Genomic DNA, 24492 nt, shown 5'->3' with positions numbered 1-24492 from the left:
TACACCGGTGTGAAGGACCCCTCCCTCCAGGTGCACTCTGGGAAACTGAGGCAGAGGGACGTTTGAATGAGGGTTTTACAAACTGAAGACTTTAGGTAGTGAAGTTCCGTTTATCTGATTTCGGGACAATGTCTGAAGAGGACAGAGGAAGATCGATTTGGGAACAGGACTTTTCAGAGAAGACGTGAAATATGTCCCACTTTACACCAGAGGATCTGCAGATAAAACAGAGAGACTGGACATGTGTATGTCTGCAGAGAGGACACACCTCAGAGGGACAGAGGACACACCTCAGAGGGACAGAGGACACACCTCAGAGGGACAGAGGACACACCTCAGAGGGACAGAGGACACACCTCAGAGGGACAGAGGACACACCTCAGAGGGGCAGAGGACACACCTCAGAGGGGCAGAGGACACACCTCAGAGGGACAGAGGACACACCTCAGAGGGGCAGAGGACACAGGTGAGTCTGTTTTTGGTTGTGGCTTGTCCTTTTATAATAATAAGTATCTGGCTTTAATATTTACCATTTACCTAAAATAATCCTGCAGTTCGCGCTGAGCCACAGACTGCGCTCAGAGCTAACGGCTAACATGCTAACATGCTAACATGCTAACACTCACTGTTATCATCACACTGAGTGTTGTGTTACTTGTTGTGTTACTTGTTGTGTTACTTTCACACATTTGTTCCTGCTGTTCGTCTTTTTAAATCTCTAAACTCTCTCTGTTCAGTCTAAATGTGTTTGTTTTAATAAGTTTCACTGCAGCAAGAAAATAATCACCAGCTCCACTTAGCAGCGTTAGCAACATTAGCAACATTAGCATGCTACTATTGTAAACACAGCACTGAGCTGATCCTCTGTGAAATGTAAAAACATTTAGAGTCCTAAATATTTGTATATTTGATGTGTCACAGCTGAGCTCAATGTGCAGCTTTAAGTCCAGAGCTGAGAGTCAAACAAGAGACAGAACAGATACAGAGGTATCGGCTCTTGGTATCGACGGCTCATTGACGAGTACGAGCCCTGGATCGACCTTTATATTTTTGGCACAGCCCGACCTAAAGTACAGTCCTCCGCACTTCTAGCATCCTAATTATTCAACGCAATGAGATTATAAGCTTTTTCACAACTTTGAGAGGCCAGAGTGGAGTTTTTCCATCAGGGTGACGCTAATAACAGAACAAATAGCATGCTAACAGCGCACAACCTCGTTTCCTTAAAAAAATGCTTTGTAATTAGTCGCAGACAGCACACACTGGTCTCATTTTGACCTTAAAAGCTGCTTTTACAAGACACTTTTACTGGGGCAAGACCACTTTACTTTATTACATGAAAAAAAACAAGTACAGCCCCTTTGAGCATCTGATCCTTATGTCCACCTTTGCCAGTAAATCTACTCCATTTTTTTTCTCCCATTTGCCTAATCTAACCCTGCTGTGTCTATATTTTTGGGCACTACTTTGGGTAATTGATATATTGACATTTTCCTTGCCCTTGGTCCTTGTTCACTGATCAAACGCATCAATAAATGCTGGACAGGGAGAACGCTTTTTCTCCTGGCATTAAATCAAATAACAACAATAGATTTTGCTTGAGTAGTTGTTATATTCAAATGTTTACATAGAATAATACTTTCACTGTCTGTTTGCATTGGTGCATATGCTGCGTACTAATCCTATGGCAGCGGAGGGATCAACACAGTTTGTTTTGAGGATGAAGTGTAATGGGAGTTGACGTTTCAAAGCTCAAAGTTACATTACAGATCATGCGCATGGGCTTAACATTTGTTTACTGAAGGCTAAGGGTCAAACATGATGGGTCAGAAGAGAGTGTTTGAGAAAGGAAAGTGGAGAAATATGTAGCAACGTGTAGAAGAGGGAAGAAGTTACGCTTATAAGTTGTAAACATGCACATTAGTGTTATCTGTAAAGTTGAGATGTCTTTGTTGACTTTCTTTTTGGTAAACAGTGTGGTGAGCAGTGCATGAAGACGACGTGATAGTATAAATATGAAAATATTCAGCACCAAGTAAACACACAGTTCGTGTTGTTGTGATTGGGCTCGGGCCTCTGGCGGTTCAGAGGCTGGACCAATCACAGAGCAGCACTGTGGTTTACTCTGTGAGCAAATTATCTGATGCCAGCGGAGCCTATTTTAACAAAACACTGGTTATTTTCTCTCTGAAAAGCATGCGGAAGGTAAGCACTTTGTGGATTTGTGGATGTGATTTTTCTCACAGTTGGATGTAACAAAAGTTTGATTTCTCTGCTTGTTCTGCGGTTGTGACGCTCGACCAATCAAATTTAAATACACTTCCGTAGGTTCCACCTTTTCCTGCCTTCAGTGAGAGCCGTTCCAGATACTTTTGAGAGTGTGACACATATCAGTCTGGTGTCATCCAGGAGACCCTCATGACCACGCTCCATAGATCACTTATGAGTCGCCCCTGCAGCAAATGGATTATTGACTGACAGCGTTGAGAAATCTAGTGGTTTGTTTTCAAGAGATGATTTTCGAAAACTATATTGATAATACTTCAAATATGACATTGATTTTTCTGTACTGTAATTGTTTAGCTAACCTATAGTGACCTAAAGAGAAGTTCAGGAAAGTTCATTCATTTTGTGTAATTTGTGGCTTGATGTGAGCGTCTCATGAACTAAAACATAGATTTAATTATTCTATTGTATTACCAAACAATTCAACTTGATTTGGCATTTCTTTGACATGGAACACTAGAAATGGAAGTATTCGTCCTGATTTTTATGTAATGCCAAGTTGAAAAATACAGAATATATGCTCTTTAAATATGTATGTAGCCGCTGGGGGAGAAAAACAGTTCGCACTGCTGAATTTTGTACATGCTTAAGGATCCCCACATTTTGTATTATTTGGATACCATATCATTGATACAAATAGTAAAAGATGGCATAAGAAGTGGTTGCATAACATGGTGTTGAAACTTGCAATCTGTCTGTGGAAGTGAAGAAAAGCAGCACCAGAGGCCAAGCACAGAATTAAAAGTTCAAGCTAAAGAAACTCATATAAACCGCGGTCGTTCTCTCTTTCCTTGCTGTATATGTGTTGCAACCATCTTATTTCTATCACAGCAGCAGAATCATCAGTCATCTCAACCTGTCCATCTTCTTCTCTTCTCGTCTGCACCACCAGCCTGATGTTTTCCATAACAAATTCATTGTTCTATCGTTTGACTGTGCACGTATGGGTCTATGCAGCTCTATGGGAAGTTCACCGTGTTTGAAAGAAATAAACCAACCGAAAATCTTTTAATTTTGAAGCTTAATATTTGTTAGCATCCACAAAATTCACATACGCAAACTTACTGTCTGGTTTTTCTTTTGAATACTCACACCTTTGTTGTTAAATAATGCCATAGTGTTTTCAAACTATTGTAAAACACTTTGAAATCTGTGTCCGTTTCTGTTTCTTGTGCACAGGTGACTGCGCTTTTCTCAACTTTCAGAGGTCAGAGCAGAGATATGTCATCGGGCTAAAGCTAACAACAAATAGCATGCTAACAGCGCCCTGGTTCTCACACAATAAAGGTACAAACAGCACACAGCAGTCTCATTTTGACCCTAAAAGCTAAACAGCATTTTTAACGAGACTTCCACCTCTATTTTAAAGTACAGGAATCTGAGAGTGTTATGATGCCATGAAAAACGATTCTGTTACATAATGAGTTAAAGTTTTTGTTGTTACTAAGAAGACGAGATGAATATTCTCATCCTATAACCTTTTTTAGTTTATAATTATGTTTAATGTCTGTGTATAAACTCAAAATTAAAGCTGACTTTGTCTTGACCCCGTTTTTCGGACATCTTCACTTGCCCTATATTTGGTAAACCTGTGGGAATAGTTACGTCAGACTCTGTGTATTGATTACGCAAAAACATGAAATCTAAGTGTTTCTATTCAGGTTTTGACATGGTTAACTGACGTCATGAGGGCTCCAGACGCCGGGTCTCATGTAAAATTTAATATGACCGTCTAAGATTAAAGGAGGGTTCTGATGTCTTTTTACAGACTTTTGGACATTTGGGTCTTTCACGTTTTATAATGGAACGTATGTGTGTGATTGGCTGCAAAAGTGTGCATAGGAAGCGTCAGTAAAATATCTAAAAACATGTGAAAAATCAAAGGTAAACTGTCAAAACCAGACTCACAGAGACTTATCCTGCATTTGTGTCCAGTAGTTTAGACGACTGTAACGTCCTGCTCACTGGACTCTCCAAACGAGCCTTAAGACAGAACAGAACATCCAGAACATCCAGAACATCCAGAACATCCAGAACATCCAGAACACTGCTGCTCGGGTCAGGACTAGAACCAGGAAGTACTTCACACATGTGTCCTGTGGCTTAGGTCTGTGGCTCCTGTGGCTCAGAGACTTTAAAGCAGCTCAGTGTGAACAAGTCTCTCTATGGACCAGCCACATGAACCATCTACACTCTGAGGACTTCAGGGACCGGCCTCCCAGAGTCAGGACTAAACATGGGGAATCAGTGTTTGAGTTTTCTGCAACTAAAAACTTGAACATTCTTCCTGAAGATGTGAGACAGACCTCGACTTTGACAATGTTTAAATCCAGGCTCAAAACGGTTCTGTTTATCTGTGCTTTTCTCTTTTAATGTTAATTATATGATTTGATTTGTGTGATTTGAATGTTTTTCTTATTCTGTAAACACTTTGAATTATTTTATCTACAAACTTCTCTTAACCTACACAACAATGGAAGTGAACCAAGGTGGAAAAAGAGAAAAGACCAGACAGAGATTTAGCAGTTATATTGAAAGCAGTTTAGCTCTGAACGGCTGGATTTTAAAAACACAGAGGAGCTCTTTCTGGTTGCAATTGATGTTTACGTGGACATGTCATGCATTATTGTGGCTTTAATTATCTTTTAAACATGCTTTTGATCTGGTATTTTATTATGGACTTGCACCGGGGAAAATTGGGGAGTGATTTCTGACATTCATAGTGGACAACCCTGTACACGAGATTAATGAAGCAAAATACAACTCCTGGTTTGTTTTTGACGAGAGGAAAAATGTTATAACATGGCTGAAACACTCAAAAAAAAAAAAGGTACATTTTGCATGATGTGTTCCTCAATCCTCATAAAAAAAGAAAACAAACAAAAACGTTTGCCTCTCATGGCGTATGCTCTTTTACTTTTTTTTTTTTTTTTGCAAATTAACACCCAAATGAAATGGCAAGGATAAGATTCCCATATGATATTTATGATCAAATTAAACATTAGGCTATAAATAAAGTGTAAAAAGTCTGTAGGGCAGGATGTTTCACTTTTACTCTGCTAAACCCAAAAGTTGCCTCCAGATATAAGTTATTAGCAGCCTCCTCAGTCTATATTAAACCTGTTATGGTGATCAGTACTCCGCCGTTGCACTACTGTTATGTGCATGTCTCGCAGCCAAATAAATCAGTCTGATCTAGGTCATTTACTGCAGCATACTGACACATTGTGAACGCATGAGCGGGTATTTCTCACATCGCGGGAGCAGCCTGTAAACACACTCACATCATGGGGACCTGCCTCACTTATGGGGACAAAAATCAGGTCCCTCATGATGATGTAAGCCCTTTGTTATTGGAGCAACACCGTGATTCAAAGCTCAGACGTGCATTTATTTAGATTAACGTGCATATGACAGGTTAGACTACTCATTTGACTCAGCGTTTGCAGTAAATCTTGCTTTGTTTTTTGCTAGTTTTAACATACATAAAGGTAATTCCATAACTGATATCTAGAAACCATGATATTAATAAGGGTCAACACTTGTGTAAATTGTTCAATAATTCTGATTAGACCATGCAAATAAATTACAAACACCTTTATTCTGTTAAATTCATATTGAAACCAGGTTAAACTGTTGTTGATGACATCTGTAGAGGTATTTCTTTTCACAGCTCGCTGCTACTTCCTGTATTTTGACTTTCTTTTCTAGACAAACTGCCTCTGTCCTGATGTAAAACTATGATAAATATTTACTATCTCCCCAAACCACATCATAATTCGAAAAACATGAAAACCCGTCATGTGAATTTGAAGGTCAGGGCAAAATAGTTTGGTTAAAGTTGGGATTTGTCTGCAGAAAATGTCCCAAAAAACAGAGAAACCCAACCTGTATCTGTGTGTGCGTTTGTGCGTCTGCTGTGCATCCATGTCAACCTGTGTGTGTGTGTGTGTGTGTGTGTGTGTGTGTGTGTGTCTGCTGTACATCCACGTCCGTCAATGTGTCGCCCTGATCCATCGTGACCTTAAAACAGGTACGAATCGATGTGCAGATTACGGTTTAGACCTTCCCTGATTAAAAACGCCTTCATTTGTTATTATGGTAAATGGTTACTGGGGAAGTGGCTGATGGAAATGGAAATGATTTTTTTCACTGTAACATTTTAGTCTACACACAAATGGATGGATGGAGGGAGGAATAAATAACAAATGAATGAATAAATGAATAGATCAGTCTCATGGAGGGTCGTCTGTCAGCTTGTCTCCATGGAGATGTTAGTGTTTTTGTCTGTAATGTTCCACAAAATGGTATTAAACTGATCGACATTGTTTTTTTTTTTTTTTTTTTTTTTTTACAGCAGGTGAGGGAGCTCCACCAGAAAAGTTACACAATGCACCTTTAAGTACAAAAAGAGCTAAGAAGAAGAAGGTTGGACTAAAGATTGGCTGTGGGAAAATGTCAAGAAATAGGTTGTAAAAATGATAAATGGAAGGTAAAAGATAAAAAAGCATCAGTTTTACGCAAGGTGAGGATTGTTTTTGTTAATTCGGGATGCATTTTGATTCAGTTTGCTCTCATAGATATTTAGATCTTTCTTTTTTTTTTTTTCAGAAGCAGAGATGAGCAGCGGTTTGACCCCTCCCTCCTCCCCTCCTCCTCTCCCTCTCTCGCTTCTCTCTCTTCTCTGTCTTCTCTCTGTTGTCAGCCTGAGCTCAGAGCGCACAGGAGAAGGAGGAAGCGCGGTGAACGCAGCGGTTTGACAGGACCAGTGAGCCAGAGAACCAGCCCCAAAACTCTCCCCAAACTGCGCACACTTTGAGCGCACACCTGCTGCACCTCTGCGCCTCCCCGGGACCCACGCGCGGACAGCGGACACACACACACACACACACACAGAGAGAGAGAGCAGAGCGCGCGTAAAGTTCCGCTGCACGAGTGTCCTCTCCGCACAGGTAGTTGTCCCCTGTCCCGCTCCGATCATGGCAGACTCCGCGGCGGCCAACAGCGACGGTGAGGACGGCCCGCAGCAGCCAATGAGAGGCTTCGCGCGCCAAGGAGCCCTGCGTCAGAAGAACGTGCACGAGGTGAAGGACCACAAGTTCATCGCGCGGTTCTTCAAGCAGCCCACGTTCTGCAGCCACTGCACGGACTTCATCTGGTGAGCGAGGGGCAGATTCAGGGCGATGTGGCAACTAGTGTGTGGCCTTTTAGTTCTTCTTTTCACAGTTCAGAAAAAAAAAATGGATGTGCAGGTTCAGAAAATAAACTAGAGGCAGGCAGCTCTCTGGGGAAACGATAGATTTATTTGCTTTTTACATAGTTTTACGCAATTGTGCCATTTTGGTTCTCTGCAGAATGATTTAGTCGAACTTAAAGGTGCTGTATGTAACTTTTCTGGTGAAGGGTCAGCCATCTGTTTATCTGTTTGAAGATGTTTTTGCTTTGATTGAAATGTTCCATGTTTTGCCCATTTATTCAATTGCAGGTGTTTTTATTGCTAAGAAATGCCCTGAACAAACAATTTTTACTGTGAGCGGAGTCGCCTTTCCACAGTTCAGACCTGTAACTTGGCGGCTTGTTGCCATGGGGCTAGATAAGTTCAGTGCTGTACTGTGGAGCATTCCAGGCAAAGCAGTAACATCTACATGGAAAGCAGCAGGTGGTAAAAATGCAAAATGTGTCTTTATGGGGTTGTCTTAAAACGCCAGAACATGAATCCAAATGTTTTTTATCTTACATTTCAACATGGCTCTAACGCAGCTTGAAACCGCAGAAAAGCTCAACTCTCAGTGAGCAGAAAGCCCTGATCGTCCACGCCGTGCACCTGTTGAAGTTTTGTGATCAGGAATGAGGGCTAAATAATGGCCAACACATTTAGAAAGTACATGAGTCCCTGTTGTTAACTGTAACTGCACTGACATTTGTGACACGTGTGACATTTATGGCCTTTCCTCCCTCTGCTTCCAGCTCCACCTGCTGAGCTCTCTCCATACTCAAACAGCCTGTCTTGCTGGTTTTATTAAATGAGTTTCCGGCGCCTCCGTTGGCCTAATTTGATCCTTTTATTATTATCTGGCTTGCTCTATTCCCAAAATGGTCTTATTTAAGTCCTGCATCAGGCTTTTTAATTTGTGAATTGCTAAACGGTTTGACCTGAGAGTGAGGTCTGCGTGCATGTGTATAACATCATCTAATCCTAATGGGCTATACTATAAATGAGCCCAAATAATGAATAATGTGCACTCTATGTAATAGCCTGACCTGTTTAGACGGTCAATGGGCATATTTAGTACTCAAAGGAATTGCTATTTTTAGTTACCAGTGTTTTGTAATGAGAATTTATCCACAAATTTAGAGTTTTTTTGTCACAGAGAACCAGTCAGCAGAGTTTATCCTAGAGACCCTGCTTCTATAACCTGCCACGTTAATGTAAAACGGATGTATATTGTTTTAAAAGTGCACTATGCAACTTTTCTGGAGAAGGACACTGCTTTTTTTCCATGGAGATGCTGTTCTACTTTACTCAGAATGTCCACAGTATGGCATTAAACTTATCTATCACCATGGAAACAAGGAGCTAACCCCACAGTGACGAGTTACAGGTCAGATCTGCGCAAAGAACCCGCTCAGAGTGTCAATGCATTTTAATGGAATAAAAGCAGCTGAGGTCATACCACCCCACACTAGAAAAGTTACAATTGTTCATCTTTTAAACCCCAGAAAGTTTAGCGACTGACTTGTAATTTAAAAAAAAAAGATTAAATATCAGTAGTGGCTGTGGTTACATGCACAAAAATCTGATTATTATCTGATTTCTGGACTTTTAATATTGTCCGTTGACCTTTTTATATCCGTTGAGACCATGATCAGAAAGAAAACAGATGATGATTGTAATTTTAATAATCTTTTCACTAACTAATAATCTTTTGAGTGCGCGTGTCACCTCATCCAGTCTCCGTGCTCCGAAATTGACCTGATAATCTGGCGGTTCATGGTTGGACGCCTTTAAAAGAGGACATCGGGATGCTCATGTCAAAGAAATTTATTGTCAAATCAACATGCAAATCAATGCTGCGTTTGCCTCTGCTCATTATACACATTACTCCATAGGTACAAGTGAGCGAGGCACTGTTCACATCATAATCCCGCACTTTTACGGACCATTTATTGACCTAAGTCTATTGTTCCGATCCAAATCCAACCCTACCCACTCTCCTCAGCAGGTGCGCTAGACTCCGTGTGATTTTTAATGTGTTCTTTTTAGACAGAAAACCTCGGCACGGCGGGACTCTAGTGTCACGCCGCGTTTGACATTCGACTTTTATGCTAATCCCCCCGAGGCAAAGAGGGACTATTTTCTTTTTCTTAGGAATCCTATGCATTTTTGTGGCGGTAGAACACATGTCCTCACCTGTGCAGTGTTTAACCTGTTTTCTATATGCTTTCTCTGCAGGGGTTTCGGCAAACAGGGATTCCAGTGTCAAGGTAGGCGGATAAAAGGCACTCATTTACATCGGTACAGTATGTAATGTTCCTCAGATCACCAGCGCACACTGTCTTTCAGCTTTATTTTAGTGGCTCACGTCCAAGGATTACGCAACCAATCTCTTTGTCCCATTATCCTGTTCCCACATTATAAATTAGCAATTGTTTATCCACACATTGTTGATGGTTAAAGGCACGCAGGCTTATATCTAGCAGGAGTTTGATTGACGCTTTCAGTCAAAAATTGTTAAACGTGTCAAAAATTTCACAAAAGCACAACTCTGAGTACGTTTACTGTTTACTTACTGTTACTTTATTACTCATAAATAAGATTAAACTGGGACTAAATCAAGTCTCCATCAGGACTAGTGTTGCTGCAATACGCCATTTTGATACTAAGGAATAGACGCGATACTCAATACCGATTCTGATACCACAATGAAATAAAAACACACTCTATACACTCTTATACTTGCTCTGATGCAGCTCAAGATCATTCTAAAGATATTCAGGAAAGATTAGTTTGTTTTTTAGTATCGATACTTGTTTAAATGAGGATCTAGTTGTGATACTAGTTATAGTACTGATTAGTATTTGATTTTGAATACTTTTGACAGACTAATCAGGACTGAATCAGGGCCAAACCAGGAGGAAACCCGGATGTTTGAATGAATGAAACTAAACATAAAACAGTTGTCGATTTGACTAAAACGCACAACAATTTACACCGAAATTTAAATAGTTTTCACGAAATATTCTGAATCCATGAATTTTACTTGCACAATCTTCCAGTCAGTTCAAAATAGCTTTGTTTTGATGCACTGTTGACTTATTACAATGACAAAAGCGTCTGATTTCGTAGCATTACATGTAACAAAGGAATAATGAAATGTATTTACTACGTATTGACTTCCACCCACACGATATCGCTGCATGTCCCGAGGGCCAAACATGAGCCGCCACAGCTGCTTTTGTTAATACTGTAATCGAAGGAGCTGCAGTTGGATGAAAAGTGAACAAACTTTTCAAATTCATTTTACCAGCAGAATAAAATGAAAAAATATGATTAATTTTAGATGGAAAAATGCATTTGTTTGAGTAGCTGGCATAGTTTACAAAGTCAATATTGATGCTGCTGTTTACACATTCTGCCGCCGTCCTGATGGTAAAATGAATCTTTGAAATAAAATATTTTACTAAGTGCTGCTGATTACAAACGCTGATGTTTTAAGCAGCGTTGGCAGTTAAAGTATTGAAAGACCCACTTAAAATGTACTTATAGCGTAAAAAGTAAAAGTACTTCACACAGATTTTTAAATTATTGATCTTAATGGATATTTTCAGTAGCAATACAAACACATTTCTTAATTTTTCTTGTGAATTGTGTGTATTTATTTTAGTTTGCTCAAAGTCAAAACCTTTAGTCAGGATGTTACCATGAAAAATAATTAAAAGTACACACACGGGCCAGTATTTGTTGTTGTATTGCACTAATTCATGTACATGTGCTGTATTTCTTCATAAAATCCATTATCAGTTCAGTTTTACACCTAAATGTTCTCTTGGTTCAAATTAATTCCTTTCATAAACATGTTAGTGGTTTGTTTAACTTATGACTCGATTCTTTCAAAAGCAAACGTCATATTTACCGACTATAAAACCTCCTTTTACACCTGCCTTATCATCTTTTATTATCTGGACAGTTATTGCTCGGCAGTTGCTGATAAAAAAATAGCCTTATAAAAGAGTTCACGTCCTTTGAGTTGATTCTTTTTTTAAATCAATTTTCAAAAAAAGGACTGTATTTTTTTTTGTACTTGTATTAACAGCCAGCTGAGTGCGTCCAAGGATTTTTGTCTCCTAGCAACAGTGAAACATTGAGCATTCGGCCGGAGCCATGTATAAGCTGCTGGAGGGAAGTGTTCAGGCCAGCGCTGGTTTAGCTGTAATTAGCCCAGTGGTGCAGGGAACAAGCGTCCATCTCACAGAGGGTGGGGACAAGATGCAAATTTATGGTTTGACTTGATTTATTTGGCTTAAATACGATATACAAAAGCACAAACGGAATTTATAATAGTTAAATAAACACATGTATACTAGTTTAAAGCACCACTGTGTAGAATTTCAGCCAAAAATGTATTTATTTCATTACTGGTGTGGGCTTGCCTCTGCATAGATCTCATTCGTAACTCTGTGTCTAGTAGTGGGCACTGATGGGATGCATGTTTTTCAAGTTATTTTTGAACAAACTGCCTGTAATTAATGAAATCTAGTGAGGTTAAGGCATCTGTTGGCTTTAATGTGGCTTTAGTTGATACAAATGGTCATTCTGTTTGTGAAAAAGTAATAAATTAAATCTTTTTTTTGGATGGATGAATGAATTTTCTACATTAATTACAACCCAAAAAGGATTGGGCTGAAGCCACGTGCACCAACACATAACAGCATTTATTTACTTAAATCAGTATCTTAAACACAGATGTCTTGGCTCATATAAACCTACTGCGATGTTTATGTATGAATGAAGTCATGTTTTAAAGTTGTTTTTTTTGTTTTTGACAGTTTTAATTAACTTAAATTCATCAGTGAGCTCATTCCAAAGTCTTATTCCTCAAACAGACACATCTTTGCCTCACATTAGTTTGTATTTTATCATATTCAAACCTCTTAATTTATGATGATGACTTCTTTATTTAATTTAAAAATAAAATTCAGTCATTCAAACCTTTTTTCTTATAACTCTAACCATTAAGTTGGCACACATTAGTCTACGTGCACAGGAATTGAGCGCCATCCTCACGTTTGTTATTGTTGTGGCTGAGGTGGCTGAGGTGGCTGATGGTTCTGCTGTTGCGGTGAAGCTGGTGTAGATTTACCAAGATAAGAGGCTTGTACTTTGATCAGCTGATGGTAGGGCCAAAGAGGTAGTAGTGCTTGGCTTTGTATGTGTTTTTTTTTTTTAAAGCTTTCCTGCAAAATCGACTTTTCAGAGCTTTTATCCGCGCTGTAATTGTTCCTCTTCTCATTTACCATCTCAAAGTTGTATTCGGAGTGACTCTTCATGTTTTCAAAGCGCCATATTGCCAATCCATCTCTGTTTTCACCGCCACCGGCATACACCCACCGCTCTGCACTTACTTCGTTCTTCAGTTTTATTTTCTTAATCGATATGCGGAGGATTCAGCAGCGTCTCACAGTAATTTTGGTACAAATTGAGAAAAATCCACTTCTCGCTGGCGTGATCTGGAGGCACCGATAGATACACGGCTCTTTTGCTGTGATTACATTTACGGCAATGTCAGCAGCAGACGTTAGCGGACATTTTTTAGACAAATATTGCGATTTAAAACGTGCAAATTACAACATAATGATCTACAGGTGTCATAGATTATAACTACACACCAGACTCAAGCACAGGTCTTCCTCTAAAAACATATATTATGCAAATCGACTTTGACTTTTCGCCATTTTCTGATTGTTTTCTCTTCTCATATACCCACTCGAAGTTGTATTTATAGTGATTGATGCATGTTTGAGTCATCTTTATTCTCCTGCAATCAAGCTTATACGTAGGACTCAGCTGTAGCCGTTATGACACAGACTGACAAAAGCATAGTGTGTTTTCTTTAAGATTAATTTGACACATAAACGGAGCAATTTAGCGTGTGGTAGGGAGACATTCAGCCGACTGTCATAGTGCAGGACAGTCCAATATGTCCAGATTGTTAAGGTTTGACTTGCAGAGGCTTCTTGTTGTTTGTCCTGGTCCCTGCGTGTCTTGAGCTGTTTTGTTGTCCTTGTCCTGAGGTGCTCTTAGACCTGTTTGCCCATCTGGTGCAGAGTATCATTGACCGCAGTTCACAGAGGCAGGCAAGGTCGCACACACTTTCTCACACACAGGTGTCCATTCACTTTCCTCTAGTGTTGTCACGATAAACGTCGATTTTGACGCTTAAGAATAGACTGTACACTGGATACGGCGTTTGATGATCATTTTAAAAGCTGTTTTTTGTAGACAATATTGTAATTTTCCACATAAAGTAAGAGTATTTGTGTATTATACTCATCTGGTTTTACATTAGTTCTGATAAAACTCAACTCTTATGTGATTATGTTTTTTTTTTCGTTTTTTTTTCATCTAGACCTGTCACGATAACAAATTTTAAATCACAACACATTGCTACAGAGATATACAACAATAAATGATAATATTAAAACTACTTTACGCTACTGATGCGATAACAATAATGCAAGATAATCCCAGTAAACCATTTTTAAATAGGCAGTATTAACAAATAAAAACACAGAAGATACTTTTTCAACCCTCTACAGCTCAAATCTTATCTTATTACAACAAAAACACCTCAAATCTTCCCACTTTTACAAAGAAATTGTACACCACAATACATTTTGAGCCCAAAGTATACAGTTTTAGCTTTGATATAGTGAACGATAAATCGATATAGTGATTATTGTGACGAGCCAAGATACATCAGCCATAAAATCACAAATATTTTCCTCTTTTGCAACACTGGCTCCTTTGCTGTCCTCGTTATACATTATCCTTACTCGTATAAATGTGTTTTTGAGCTGTAGGGTGCATAAAATGTCCAAAATTGTCAATAACTATCAAAACACTGAAACTTGGACTATATCATTTACCTGAAATCTCATCTGTTTGCAGTCACACCCAGTTTCCAAGCAGAAGTGTGTGTTCTCTATGCTCTGTCACTCAACCGTACTGAGCATTTCAGCGCTGGTTTGCTTTGATTCACTATTACCAACAGCGAGGAGGAGAAAACCACGCTGCAATATGTCTGTCACCGTCCACTGCTCTCGCAGGAAGGATGAGGCTGAGTCAGATGGCTGTTATGTGTGACAAGTATCGCTATTTACCTGTATATCTTAATATGGCACTTAAAATAATGGTCAGTTTGATTAGTAACTTGTTCTTTGAGGCGGCAAAACATTAAGCACTAATTGACTGTGACTACAAACCTGTCAGATAATTAAATAAAATACGATGCAGGTTGAATTTCATGGACTTTAAAACCGTGCAGTTGTATTTACGGCTCTTGGACTTTGATCGTTTAGTCGATTAATCGGTCCATGGAGTCTCAGTTAACCAAAATTTGTGCTTGTAGTTGAATAATCATTTTATTTAGATGATGAGGATTTGGTACAACAGCAGAAAGGAGAAGTGAATGAGTTAGATTTGGTATTTTTGTTGGTATTTTTGGTGGAAGTTTAATCTGTCTTTATATAAAAATGTTGTTTCCCAGTACTTTTTCTGCTTAAATAGTTATTTTTGCATGAACTCGCGTGCAGTTGTAGTCTTGTGAGTGCAATTTGGGTCGGATACATAGAGATACGTAATAGTTTTCCCCGTTTTTAGACTAATCGATCAGCAGGACTTGTATTTAGGGACGAGTAATAACATTTACTCGTCTTGAACTAGGACCTTATGGTTGTGAGGCGAGCGTGTTAACCACTACACCATCACTATGCCACTTTTATCATTTATTACAAACATATTTCCCCACACCAGGACAGATTTAACCAGAGACTCACGTGACGCTCGTTCTGTTTTCTGTTTTCTGATTGAATGACAAATCAAAAAAACATATTTGACCATGATTATAGTTGTCAGAGCAAAATCAAAATCGTATTAACTTTTTCATTTAAATCAGCTCTTAAAGTTGTTTTTAAAATAGAAAGTTTAACCTCCTGAGACTCGAGCTCTTGCTTTAACTTTATTAATTTCTCTTTGTTATTTGGGCTGATTGGACCTGAGGAGTGTAAAAACAAACAATTATCTTTTTACATTATGAGAAAAATGATGCCCACATAGGACGACATTTGTTCTACATTAATCATTTTGATAGAACGTTTGAATAATGATTTGCAAAAACTATTAAGTGCCTGAACACAGCAACATTTGTCTTGAGAGTAAAAAGAAAACAACAATTGTGGCTCTCAAAACAACAATTGTGGCTCTTAAAACAATGTGGCTCATTTGAAGTGCTGCTAAGAGGTGCAGGAAGACATAAAAAAAAGACAATAAAACAAATTCTAAACATTCTAAACTCTTAAAAATATTCTAAACTGAACATCTTGCATTGTTGCTGTTCTTGTTGCTGTTCTTCCACTTCTAAAAATTTGCATTGTGACCTAGACGACCCAAAATGCTGTCCACTTCTGAGGACTCCAGGTCTCAGGAGGCAACTTCAGACATTTTTCTTACATTGTTTTACACCAGAGTTTAATGTGCACATCAGTCAGCGCCTCACGTTTTGTCAGGTGTCATAGTTAGTTAGTTAGTTACTTTATTGTCCCAGAGGGGAACTTTGTCTTCACAGTCATGTTCACACAGAGAAAAAATGCCATTTACACACAATACCACACAAACACATCACATACACTGGACAGACCCAAGGCAAGTAAATAAATAAAAGTGCATCATAATAATCAGAGTTTCGTGGTCTATAGATTGTTCAGGTTAATAACGGCTGTGGGTATGAAACTATTTTTGAAACATGCTTTATTACGTCTGAGAGTCCTGTATCGTCGACCTAAAGGCAGTAGAGTAAAGTAACGGTGCAGTAGAGTAAAGTAACGGTGCAGTAGAGTAAAGTAACGGTGCAGTAGAGTAAAGTAACGGTGCAGTAGAGTAAAGTAACGGTGCAGTAGAGTAAAGTAACGGTGCAGTAGAGTAAAGTAACGGTGCAGTAGAGTAAAGTAACGGTGCAGTGGGTGAGTGTGGTCCTGTGTTATATACGAGTAATGGCTTTAGAGTTTAGCTGTGACAGACCGGGAGGAGGGAGACCAATGATTTTTGCTGCTAAGTGGGTTATTTTTGTGAAAGAATTACGGTTTTTAACTGTGAACGTGATAAGAAAACATGGTGAACAGTACAGTAGGACAGGTTGGACGATGCTGGTGCACAGAATAAGCAGTAGATGTGATGAAACATGAAGTCCTTTTAACTTACGGATAACAGAAAGTCTTTGATTGCATCTTTTTGAAATGTCCAGGGTCAGTCAGTTTATGATCAATTGTGAGTCCAAGATATTTGAAATGTTCAACAGTGTCTATTGTGATATTGTCAATGATGGTAGGGTCAAATATTCCAGGGCCAAAGGTCATTTGTTGTGTTTTCTTAAGATTGAGTTGAAGAAGTTAATTTGGGGAGATAATCTAATAATGGTTTGTAACTTTATGCCTTTGCTGTTATACCACATTCTGCTGTATCCTGGTCTTATTTTTGCACGCTCTTGTTGTTACTGTAAACAAACATTGCTCTGCCTCATTGAAATGTGCACCATGTTTAGTTCCCCCGGCAACAGCAGTCAGCTTTATGTAATACGACACTTTTCAGTACATCTGCGGTTATGAGCGCTCGTATTATTCCACCAATGAACCGCCTGACTACTGTTTCCTTAATGGCTGCTCGTGGCGCGTCGATGCTAGCATGTGACCGGCCGCGCGCGCGAAGGCTAACGAGTGTACGGCGCCGTTAAGGGTCCTCCTGGCAGATTCAGAGCGCGTTGTGGAGAGAAGGGTTGGCGGGGGCTGGCTGACACTGAAGTACGCTAAAGGTGTCAAGTGTAGGGAGTCGAGAAGGACAGGTGACGGAGGACAGGAAGGAGAGGGCTTTCGGGAGTGGGTGTGAAAAGGAGATTATTATGTTGGTCAGAAATGGAGGTGGGCAATACTTATTTGGAGGATTATCTTAAAAAGCACATGATTTTTGAAATGTTAGCGTCAGATTAGCGCTGTTACGATACAACTTTAGACAATAGAATGTGATTTTTTACATTAAATCATAGTACTTTCTTTTATATTGCCGTGAAGTGTATCTGTGTTGTCCTTTAGTCGTCGAGGCAGGTTCATAGCGTTCCACAGGCGTATACTAGTCTGTGTCTTATACTTGTTCTGATACAGCTCAAGGTTATTCTAAAGCTGTTCAGAAAAGGTTCATTTCTGCGCTGACGTGAGTGTGACGTTTTTAGTATCGAAACCTGCTCAAATGTATAGTATCAGTATCTAGTTTCGAGACAGATTTTAGCACCGATTAGTCTCTGCATTCCCTCAGATGCGGAAAACAAAGCTACGTAAAAGAAATGAGATATTCAATCTACAAACTGCGTGGATTCTTACTATGAGCAGTGTTCGCTTCGCACAGATCTGACCTGTAACAACGAGTTTTATACCAAAGTGTGCAACATTCCAACAAAATAATAACAAGTCTACGGAGACAAGAAGCTGAAAGGAACACAGCTTTAAACAGGATGAAAAATGTATTACTTTGCACGAAACATCTCCCACTTTTGGTTTTATAACAAAAGCGGAAAAAACTGAGAAAAGGTTAGATGGAAAAATGCATCAGGAAAGTGGCTATATGCTGAAATACATTGAGCCGGAAATAGTTGTTCCTGTGCTATTGAAGCCCCCACACTGTTACGAGTCCTAAATAGAACGCACTTGTATGTGAGAGCTTTCATTTGGCAAATTCAAACCATCAGGACAAGGATCCTCCTGGTGTGATAGCATCATTTTTCAAGCTATTTCTATATCAAGCACAGAAATGGTCATAAGGCAGTTTACGTTCTGAAATGACAAGAAATGTGTGTTTTTTCCTATTTCTGCTCCAGTGAGTCAGTAATGCACGTACTCTTATATATAATGATTTCATTTTGGATTGTTAGAGTTCTGCAGCGCTGAGTATTGTTGAAGTGGAGAGCAAAGGGAGGGGAAACTCAGAGCGTCAAAAGCGAAAGTATAGCATTTTTAAAACAGTAAAAGATAACACGGTGAGATAAATATGTTATGTGTTAGTAATTAATGCCCCACACAAGTCAAATACTCCCTCTTTAAGATAAGGATATGCTGTGTGTCTAAATAATCAGTTCAAACCAAGTTCATTTTCATATCCAGATTGTGTAGATGCAATAGTGCGTTCCCCTGACGTAAGAATTAGCTTTTCACTTAACATTTAACAGTTAACAATTAAGGTATATGTCAGAGCTAATGAAAAAAATCTACAGCTTACATTTTATTTTGTCTTTTTAAAAGCAAAAAGATGCTTTCAATATTCATTTTCTGAACTTGCACAGTACAAGCACTTTTAATAATTTCCATTTAATTTAAAAAAAATGCTGAATTTATTCGTGAAATACTCCACTTTGTGATGTCATGTGGTGATACAGGAAGTGCTCCACTGTGTTTTTAAACTCCACACACCTTCATTTCTAGAATCATTTGGATCATTTCAGCTCTGGAATTGCAAATCTCGACTGAACTAAAGGTAAAAGTTGACTTGAAAACTACCGCTTCATGACATCACAAGGTGGAACAGAATATTTTGAGCTTTGGAGATGGGTAAAGTGTCACTCAAACATGTGTGAATGAAACAAAACACAGCTCCAGGAATGTTTTTGATGAGGAAACATTATAACTCATCCTGTCACAATTATTACTATATATCGACTTCGTTCAATATACGCAAAGCTGGATCGATATATTTTGAGGCTCAATATTTATCGTATGTAGAGTCGGGGAAATTGATGTTATATTTTAGGTAACACGAAAAGATTTGAGCTGTAGAGTTGAATAAATAATTGTATGGCTAATCATTGGTCCATTCTGCCATGTATTTGTTGCCTTTTAACGACGCTTTATAGTTAAACATTAGCTCACTGTGATTATCCTGCATTATTAACGCGTCAGTGGCATAAAATAATTTCAATATGATCGTTTACTGTAGTATATCCACAGCAATAAATCATGTTTCAAAATGTGTTGTCATGGCGGGCTTTATTATAACACGGCTTACAGTTCACAAGAGACAATTTTGCGTAATATAGGACTTGAAACAATAACTTTCATAACATTTCCTGTGGTAGAAGTGAGATTTAATGTAGCCTCTGTGCACCTGTTAATCTACATGTTCAAACCCAAACTAAACTGCACGGCGCTCTGTCGGTGGCGTGCGGTGCAGAGGTGCTTGAGCTGAGAGCTGGTGGGTGATGGAGGAGATAATGGCCTAGTGGAGAAGAGCCAGAAAAGAGATCTGATGGTTCAGGTTTAGACTCTGCGCTAAAAATGTCTCAGTAATTTGTCACAATCAAATCAATATCGCAATTTGGGCTGGCTCGTTTATCAAATAGGAACATCGTCTCGCACGTGTAGCTTAGACCTCTGTACAAATATGTGAAATGCATGACTTTTTGGATTAATTTCATGATTTCGGTTCATAATTTGGACGTATCTGAACAGAATCTTACTGTTTTAAAGATACACAGTGGTCCCTCGTTTATCGCGGGCGGTTACATTCCAAAAATAACCCGCAACAAACAAAATCCGCGAAGTATCAGCTTTATTTTTTACAATTATTCTCTATGTTTTTTGCTGTCAAACCCCTCACCACACACTTTATACACTTTTCTCACACAGGCGTTAACATTTTCTCACATTTCTCTCTCGTTTAAACTCTCTCAAAGTTCAAACCTTCGTAGGCATCTTTGTCGGTGCAGAACGTTTCATCGACATTGTGGGTTTTGTCGGGGAGAAAACAAATTGCAAACGTACAGCACTTCAGAGTCACACCGCGATCCAACGTTTACGTAAATTTGACTGAACTGAATGGGTAGACTTTGGCGTTTAGACTCCGGCAGATAAACACGTTGGTAATTTAACAAACGTAGAGAATGTTAGAGTGTAGTGGATACGAAAAAGAGATGGAGAATCTGAGGTGGCTGACAGTTCTGTTGCTGAGGTGGAGTATGGTGAGTTTTATTTAGCTCTCCGCTTTATAAATCCAAATTACGAGACTGTTCGCTCACGTTTCCTATGTGTGATCCGTCGAAAATGAGTAAAGCGACTCTGGAAAAGCTCTACATATGACAAATGCGCCGTTATATGATTCTCCAAACATAAATATATACTATTAGTTCATCTTTTAAACTAATTTCGTCTCAATAAAACACAAAATAAACGTTCTTCCTGTCTATTTGATTTAATCTGGGTGCTATCTGTGTGATAAAGCCTTTGTTTTCATATCAAACTGCATGTGTGAGTGTTTTCAGTCCAGATAACGATTGTTACCATAGTCGTTAGTCATGATTATTCATTAATCGTTTGCAGCTCTGTTGAGAAGCCAACCTGATCATTTATTTGAGCGATCGCTGAGAGGAAAAGCCAAGATAAATCAAACATGTCGGACTGTAATTGACTATAACTTCTGAAATATGTACATGTCTGTTCATTGAGATCGTAAAACAACTTTAGATCGAGAAAGGGTAAAGTGTAAATCTTTTCACACATGACATCTTTTTCATCCCAGTCACACTTAATGTCGCTATACCTGATTTTTACTGCTTTTAAAACGTGAAAAACATAAGTTAATTAGTCAACTAGTCGATTTTAAACCATTTGTACCTTGTGTCGTAACGTCTGGGGCATCAAAGATACAGTTTGACAGTTTATTACAAAGAAGAAAATGTGAATGTTGGTCGACGGAGCAGGTTGTAGAGAGCTGGGCCGAGGGCTGACGTCTTTGAACAGGTCGTAGGAAGCTGGGTCGGAGGCTGAGGTGTTCGTACTCGTTGTGGAGAGCTGGGTCGGAGGCAGAGGTGCAGGGAGGGTCCAAGAAACGGAATCTGGCAGCGGTCCAGAGTTACCGTATTTTCCAGGCTATAAGTCACACTTTTTTCATAGTTTGGCCAGGCGTGCGACTACTTTTTCACATATAAATTGCATCTGAGTATGTTTTTTTCTTTATTATTATGCATTTTTTGGCCGGTACGACTTATACTCCCGTGCAACTCCGGAAAATGCAGTATTCCTCACTTACCTTATGCATTACGAGCCTCTTAGTTATTCACCACAATGAGTTTGAAAGCGCTTTTCACAACAGAGCAAGTTTAGCCCTGACGGTAAAGCTAACAACAACTAGCATTCTAACATACACATCCTGATTATCGGACAGTGTAATGGCTTCTAATTAGACGTGGTCAGTACAGTTTTCGACTCAAGACCTGCTTACAAATATATCTGCGCTGCGGCAAGACAGTTTTTGCTCAAATACACGAGAAACAACGGGTACAGGACCTTTTCTGGAGTCTTGACAAATCCAATCCGGTCTTGAACGCCTCATCTCTATCCACTTATTTTCCCCGTTTCTCCCAGCCTGAGCCTGCCGCTGCTGGACTCACATGAAACGGTGAGCACGTCCATGGGTTCAATGAGTTGTTGGCCGTTCGCTAATGCCAACGTGCCCTGGCAGTGCCCGCTGAGCTCAGGTGTTCTGTGCGTGGGCGACGATGCCAACTATACGCCCACGCACACACACACAAAACACACAAAACACAGCGCTTTCATACGAGCGGAGGAATTCAGATCTTTGTCCTATACGCTCAATTTAGAGAGAAAGAGTGAAGTCATACGTTTGTGGTGTTTTTGAGTAACACTTTGGTGGTCGGTGTTGACTGTAACGGTGGAAAATATGCAGTGTTTCTCGTAGATTTCTCCTGAAACTATGTTAGCAGTTTGGAATAAAAGTAGTAGTTATTGCAAAGGCTGAATAATATCTTATAATAATATCTTAATTACTTGGATCCTGGATGAATATAAGATTTGTTTAAGCAACTGTTTATGTCCTGTATTCGTTTTTTTCCCATGTGTTTGAGCAAACGTTTTCATGCCTCCAGTGCAGATATATTGTATAAGCAGCTGGAGTTCAAAATACGTCTGCTGCATCTCGTTATAAAGAGTTTTATTGCCAAATACGTAGGAAGTGCCCGTTACCTTGTGTCGTAACGTCTGGGGGATCAAAGATACAGTTTGACAGTTTATTACAAACAAGGAAATCTGAATGTTGATTGACGGAGCAGGTAGTAGAGAGCTGGGTCGAGGGCTGACGTCTTCGAACTGGTCGTAGGAAGCTGGCTCGGAGGCTGAGGTGTTTGTACTGGTCGTGGAGAGCTGGGGTGGAGCCGGAGGTGCAGGGAGGGTCCAAGAAATGAAATCTGGCAAAAAAACAAGAACAACCAGATGAGTACTATGAATATAATCACAAAAACTAGACTGAGCCAAGCGGAACTGTACCATGGAGGATACACGGACGATCTGGCGGCGTTTGTAGGATCCTCAGTCCCTTTTTACTCCAGAGGTGGAGGTGTGTAGTGGGTGGTGCCAGAGTCTCCTCCCAGCTCCTGGCAAAGACATAGAAGGGACTGGGAAAGACAGCACAGAAACACAGGGACAGACTGGGATCGAGACACTTTGCTAGTTGTTGTTAGCTTTACCGTCACTGCAAAACTCAGCACTGGACTGAGATTTGTGAAAAGTGCTTATAAACTCATAGCGGTGAATAATTAGGATGTTCGGAATGCATAAGGCAAGTGCGGAGTAACTTTTGACCACTGCAAACTGTTTAAAATGAACTAGTTTGTATTTTTAAGACAGTAAAAATTAGGGACACGCCTTAATCTTATAGAGACAGCTTCATTTTATAATTCATTAGCGATATTTTGTGATTAATCTTTTAAAGAAACAGTCACTTTTCTCGTGGTTTTGAAGGGCAGTATCTTTATTTATTTATTTGATTAGTGCAAAATGTTTTAAGAGAATTAAAAATATATTAATTGGATAACTCTACTAATACCTGTTGCTCATCTTAAATAGCTCTTTTTTTATCTGTAAAGTTACAATTACATAAACACGCTGATGTAGCTGGATGTCATTTTTGCAGGTACGGTCAGTGTAGTGTATGTAGGTCGACATAACAGTGTGAAATGTTGGTTTGGCTTTATGCAAATCCAATGTAAATATAGACAAATTGTGAAATCCCGCCATGGGTATTACACAAGATAACCAACACTATAAACGGGGGGTCACCGAAAAAGGAAGTCACTAATTTTAAAACCAGTCAGAAGTGCAGACACACTCTCTCATTCAACATTTTTATTGTGAGTTTTAACCCATGTTATAATGCTCTTACCTCCTCAAAAACACACCTGGAGTTGTGTTTTGTTTCATTCACACATGTTTGAGTAACACTTTATTATTAGTCTGTACATCTCCAAAGCTCAAAATGCTCTGTTCCACCTTGTGATGTCATGAAGTGGCAGTTTAAGTTAACAGCGCCTTTTACATTTTGTTCAGTAGAAATTGGCAATTCTAAGGCTGAAATTATCCAAATGATTCTAGTGAAGATGTGTGGAGTTTAAAAACACAGTGGAGCACTTCCTGTATTACCACATGATGACGTCACAAGGTGGAACAGAGCGTTTTCATTTAAGGGAAGAACTCGGCCTAAATATGCAGGTTTGTTTGTGTGTTAAATGTGAAAATGAAACAAAATATTACTTCAGGTCTGTTTGTGATGAGGAAACAACATTAACCTAATATGGGCCCTTTTAGTTTTCTACTTATTTTATACAGAAGACACAAAATATATGATGCCAGGTATAGAAGTATGTAGCACAGAAAAGTTAAATCAATATTTATTTTTAAGAATATATTATACTGAAGTCCTCAACGTGGACACCTTTTTCTTTGTTGATAGCAAAATGTGTCCTTCTCTCAGTGATCTTTGTTTCTTTCTTATTTATTTGTCAGGGACCATACACAAATTCATTAATCTAACAAAAGAAAAGATGATTTGTACCAGATTTAACTACTGCTACTTTCCATCTGCAGTCCCTGGGCAGGTGAACA

General features: G+C 39.2%; 1 protein-coding gene across 1 annotated transcript in view; it reads left to right on the top strand.

Moving 5' to 3' along the window:
- Positions 1–6994: 6994 nt before the first annotated feature.
- Positions 6995–24492, top strand: part of prkcbb (protein kinase C, beta b) — a 121319-nt gene continuing 103821 nt past the window's right edge. The window contains exons 1-2 of the mRNA XM_033971099.2: positions 6995–7444; positions 9740–9771. Of these exons, the coding sequence (XP_033826990.1) occupies positions 7266–7444; positions 9740–9771 (211 nt within the window). The 5' untranslated portion in view covers positions 6995–7265. The remainder of the gene's footprint in view (positions 7445–9739; positions 9772–24492) is intronic.

The sequence above is a fragment of the Periophthalmus magnuspinnatus genome, chromosome 8, assembly GCF_009829125.3.
Source record: "Periophthalmus magnuspinnatus isolate fPerMag1 chromosome 8, fPerMag1.2.pri, whole genome shotgun sequence".
Classification (NCBI taxonomy): domain Eukaryota; kingdom Metazoa; phylum Chordata; class Actinopteri; order Gobiiformes; family Gobiidae; genus Periophthalmus; species Periophthalmus magnuspinnatus.
This window is presented reverse-complemented; position numbering and strand designations above follow the sequence as displayed.